At 38.1% G+C, this 5,255-nt stretch overlaps 1 protein-coding gene across 1 annotated transcript; it reads right to left on the bottom strand.

Annotated features, from left to right (window-relative positions):
- Positions 1-637: 637 nt before the first annotated feature.
- Positions 638-1,408, bottom strand: LOC136034469 (uncharacterized). Its single transcript, XM_065715668.1, has one exon. The coding sequence runs from the start codon at positions 1,406-1,408 to the stop codon at positions 638-640; it is 771 nt and encodes a 256-aa protein (XP_065571740.1).
- Positions 1,409-5,255: the final 3,847 nt, after the last annotated feature.

The following is a 5,255-nucleotide window of genomic DNA, read 5'->3' as shown; positions in this document are numbered from 1 at the left end:
CGGAGTTTCAAGCGCATAGAGCACTTACTACTGCGCCAGACTGGTTTCAACTTGCTAAAAGCCGATGTCCCTTGTCCAATTTTCCTCTTGATTTCGTAGGCGTTGTAATATGGCTGAGGGCAGTATTTTACTAGGCCTAGACGTCAAATCAATGCCCCTCAAATTGTCACAAATTTGTGCATCGCCTTTCTTGTAGAGTTTGACCAGTTTACCTCTGGTCCAATATTTTGGGACTTTTTCGTTGTTACAGATGGCCACTAGAAGAGCAATCCATAGAAATATGCAGTCTCGAAGGAACGCTTCTAGCATCTCTGCCGTAATCCCGTCGACTCCAGGTGCACGTCCATTTTGCAGCTTTTTCACAGCTGTCGTCACTTCTTCCAGGCTGGGGGGGGGGGGTCAGCACTTATATTAATTTGTAAAAATAGTGTATCCGGTACTGTTTCTGGATCATCAGGTCTGGGCCTATTTAAGACTTTCTCAAAATTTGAAGCCCATCTCTCATCAGCTTTCCGTGGATCCTAAATAACGTCTCCATTTTCATCTTTTACTAGGGATGTACGATTTTTTTTTTCTTTCCAACTATCTCGTTTGTTATTCGATAAACCGTTTTAGAGTCTCCCTTCACTGCAGCTTCTTATGCAAGCGCTGCTTTTCTCTCGATACCAATTCTTTTGTCTTTCCTGGTACTTCTTTTCACTGCTTTATCCTCTTCTTTGTAACGGAGCTGTAATTGGGCTTTTTGCTCAGGACTTGACGTATTCAGGATAAGCGTTTGGGTCTCCTTGCATTTACTGCTGTATTTCTGGGTGTCATCCGATATCAATTCTTCTTTCTTTCTTTTCTTGAAGCCAAGATTGACCTTCGCAACGTCATGGTACACACTCTTGACTGAGGTCCATGTATTCTCAACAACAAAGTCATCAGCTTCGTCGAGCAGGCTTAACGTTTCAAATCTGTTATGCAGCGATCTGCAGAAGTTTTTGCGTATGTGAGGATCTTTCAGTTTATCGATGTCGAATTGTTTATGCGTTGTGGTGTTAGTTTTATAACGCCACAGCTTCTGAGCTTTCAGTTTGATTCTTACTTTGGCTATCCTCATGATGTGATCTGAGTTAACATCCACTTTTCGAAAGCCCCTCACGTCACATAAATGTTCAAAACCGTTCTCATTCGTCTTTCCCATGCCATGTGGGCCCAGTGCTTCAGGGCAGTACTGGTGGTCTACACCGACTTTAGCACTTAGATCACCAACCACAAAGAGTATATCATGCCTGGGAACGTCTTTGGTGGCCGAGTGTAGCGTAATATAGAAAGCATTTTTCCCCTCTTCGTCAACTTCGTTAGTTGGAGCATAGGAGGCGATGACGGTCACTTTTGTGTGATTTGATACGAAGCGAGCTGCCATTTATATTTTTGTTAACTGGGTTCCAGTTTGTCATTGCTTTGTGTGGAAGTGGCGACATCAGAAGTCCTACACCAGTACGGTGGACGGAAGGGTGACCACTAAATATCATGGCATATCCATCATCGAACTTTTCTAATCTATTTCCAGTCCACCTTATTTCACTGAGAACGAGTATATCGATGAGGTACTGTCTCATCTCTTTAACAACTCGCTCTGTCTCAGATATCTGGTTCATCGTTCTCACGTTCAAAAAACCCATTTTTGGATTGTGTTTCGCAGTCAAAAATCGGGTTCGGGGCATGCGAGGGTCGTTATTTGGTAAGGTGATGTATCCTGGGTGTGGGTTGCAAGCCCACAGCCCAAAAACAGCCCAAGTATCATATTGCTAAGTAATTTACTGCCTACAGAGAAGGCTAATGCCTCAAAGATTACCATAGTCATTGTTGTCACCTTTCTTTTACAGTAGTTTAACTAGGGTTTTCCTAAAATCGATAGGTATAATTAGCCTTCAGATCTCCACGTGTAAAACTGAGTCTGTAAAGAGAAAGTAAGACAGGTACAAAGAATTACGTTTAGAAATTTTGACAAATTCCCAAATTATAAAATTTCCTATGGAAAGTTATCCCCTCCCCCAAACTTCTCTCTCCAAAGAAAATTATCCCTGTGAAATATTCCCTCAGAAGAATATTGATCCCCCTCCCGAAAATGTCTATTTACTTCGCAAAAAACAAACACTATGCGTAAGCAATGGGCAAACTTCATAACTTACATACCTCTTCCTAGGTGCCGTGGGGATCGTGTTATCAATTCAATTCAGTTTATTCAAATAAAAAAAAAATATAACACCAATAAAGATCCTGGAAGCGAACTTGTTGAGGACCATAAAAACAAAAAATTGAAAATGAAGAAGAGAGAATAAAAGAAAAGAGAAAACATGGGTAATCAAAGCAAATTGAATAAGAATTTAGAAAATTATAATATCAAAATTTTAGTACATTGTTTTACAACGAGCGAAAACTTGTGGATAGCTCGACAGTGGAGGATATTATATTCCATTGAAGTATAGATTTATACATAGGGGATCAAAGGCCTTAGAAAAATGCAGAAATAAGATCAATACAGTATTTTTAAGGTCAAGTTGGGAACGTATAAACTGTGTGGCGTCTAATAGTGCATGAGCAGTTGAAAATTTGGAACGGAAGCCATATTGATGAGGAGAAATCAACGAATCTGAAGAATGAATCCCAAATAAAAAGTGAGAAAGACGTCGGAATATAATTCTCTCGAGCACTTTAGTTATATCTAGGAGAAGTGAGATTGGACGATAATTACTTATCTCAGACGGGTCGCCTTTTTTATGAATCGGGATAACAATTGCTGATTTAAATATTACTGGGAAGACTCCATTGGTCATAGACAGGTTTGCTATGTGCACAATGGGTTCACAAACATAGGAAGATACAGTCCTGACAAGCTTATTACTTATGCCAAAGAAGTCAGGTGTACTACTATTAGAGAAATATTTGATAACTTGAAGCACCTCTTTACGATCAGTTGGAGAGAAAAACATAGATCCAGGATTCTTGATAGGGTATACTGACTGGGAGAAGGAACAGGAGTTAGCATTTGGAACATTAGTGAAATGATTATTAAGAGCATCCGGTACTGAAATTGGGTCAATTAATCTGCCACTGATCTCCTTAAGGTTAATAGGCACAGTTCTTGAATTCCTTTTTTTTTAAAGAATTTCATTTATTGTGGACCAAATTTTTTGCAAGTTCCTTTCGCAATGAGAGATTTTTGAGTAATAATAATCTTTTTTTGCTGCCAGGACGAGTTTCGGATATAATTTTTTGTATTTTTTATAATTAGTGAGGTCAATAGCGTTACTGGTTTTGCAAGCTAACTTATATAGGTTATTTTTTCGGTATGAAGAGATTATCAGGCTATTAGACATCCAGGGGCGTATATGGGTAGTTTTTCGGTTTGATTTACGAACTGGAAACTTTGAACTGATAAGATCACTCAGTCCCTGTGTAAAACCATTTGTGGCTGACTTAACATCCTGACAATCCAAAACCTTGGACCAGTCGAAGGATTTCAAATGATCCGTGAACAGGTTCATATTCACGGTATTATATATTCTATTATACGTAGTTCTATTACTACGTATAGTATAGTATATTAATAGGGGTACTAGTTCTAGATGGTTGAGTAGCTGGTAGGGAGGGTTGGGAGGGTAGATTGGAAAGTGATCTGACAGGTCAGAAAATATTATTTTGGAGGGCAGGTGGTTTCCCAGGGAAGTGGATACAAAAATGTTGTCAATTACAGTCGCTGTAGACTCATAGGATCAACTCTAGTAGAAAAAAGGATTGTGGGAAGAAGACCACTTGAGGTGAATGTTTCAAAGAAGGTATCACAATCATTATTATTGCTAACATTTAGTAAATTACAATTCAAGTCCCCAAAAACTATTGCCTTCTTTTGTGGTAAATTAATAAAACTAGAAAAATCATCAAACAGATTACAAAAGAAAGGGGTCAGAAATGAGGCGGGTTTATAAAATAATGAAAAAATAAAAGAATTCTCGTCTACACTTATGTCTATGATTATTGAATAAATACATCTATTATTTATAGGTTGCGAGAATAAGGATTCCCAGTCTAATAGCCTGGTGAATTTCAGACTTCACCGGATGTAAAGAGAAATGCCTTTACTTTTAGGACCAAATGGACCAAATGGTCCAACTTTAGGACCAAATGGTCCAACTTTTAGGACCAAATCCCTTTGCTTTTTGGACCAAATGAAATAATTAAGAACAGATTGGGTCAAGTGGTCCCCGTAAGCGCTTGTCGTAAATAATTTCAGAGACCATCCTGGCTAATCATGACAAAACGAAAAAAAAACCAGTAAAGATGAGACAAACGAGGATAATACGAGCCAGTGAAAAACGTAAAGACTATAATGCAAATATTTCGGCCAACACCTCCGCTTGACCGTCCTCAGTGCTCGATAATAAAATAAAAATTACTAATAAAAATCCAAAGATAATACAAAAAAAATCAAGCCTTAAAACAAACACAAGAACTAAAATATGGCGACCCTCTCAATGTAACGGTGATAGGATAACTGAGTAAAAATACAATACTGAATGGCAATTCAATTTTTTAATTTATACAGACAATTTTAAAAGCTAATCGCTTCCCAAATAAACACCATCGCAGATCAGGTTAGGTTTAAAAAATACGTTTTGTTGATTTATATAAAACCGATCAGAAAAGTTAGTTCGGTATAAATGGGGCTCAAATGGGCTTCTCCAGTGTCTCTATTGAGAACTAGTTTTCGATGAAAGAGCTTTTATCTCAACTTCCTCCACTGAAAACTTGCATGAGACCTTCAACGGGGGTGAAAACGAAGGTGTTGTCAAATAAAATGAAAAGGTATGGATCGTCACATACATGTTGAGCCAAGGCGTAATCAAAAATCTCAAGCCTTTGGCGTAGCTTCATAGCTTTGTCGATAGAGGACTTGCGTTCCGACAACCTCTCCCCTAATTAATGGTGGGTTCTTCTAACATAGAAACAACTGCAATAACAGGGAATCCTATGAACACCACTGCAAAGAATGGGGCTCGTCTTATTTTTGCAACTTTTAAAATAGCTCTGAATTTTATTAGAATTTTTCAAGGTGACATTTAAGTTGTTTTTTGTTTTTTTTCGAATTTTTTGCAGTTTATAAGAGCACGAAAAATCCATATTTTTGGGGGAAAATTGGTATCTTGGGATATTCCCGCATAAAAAAGGATCTAAATAGGTCAGAAGTCTGAGAAAATTCTTTAAGAGCC

This window comes from Artemia franciscana, chromosome 2, assembly GCF_032884065.1.
Source record: "Artemia franciscana chromosome 2, ASM3288406v1, whole genome shotgun sequence".
Classification (NCBI taxonomy): domain Eukaryota; kingdom Metazoa; phylum Arthropoda; class Branchiopoda; order Anostraca; family Artemiidae; genus Artemia; species Artemia franciscana.
This window is presented reverse-complemented; position numbering and strand designations above follow the sequence as displayed.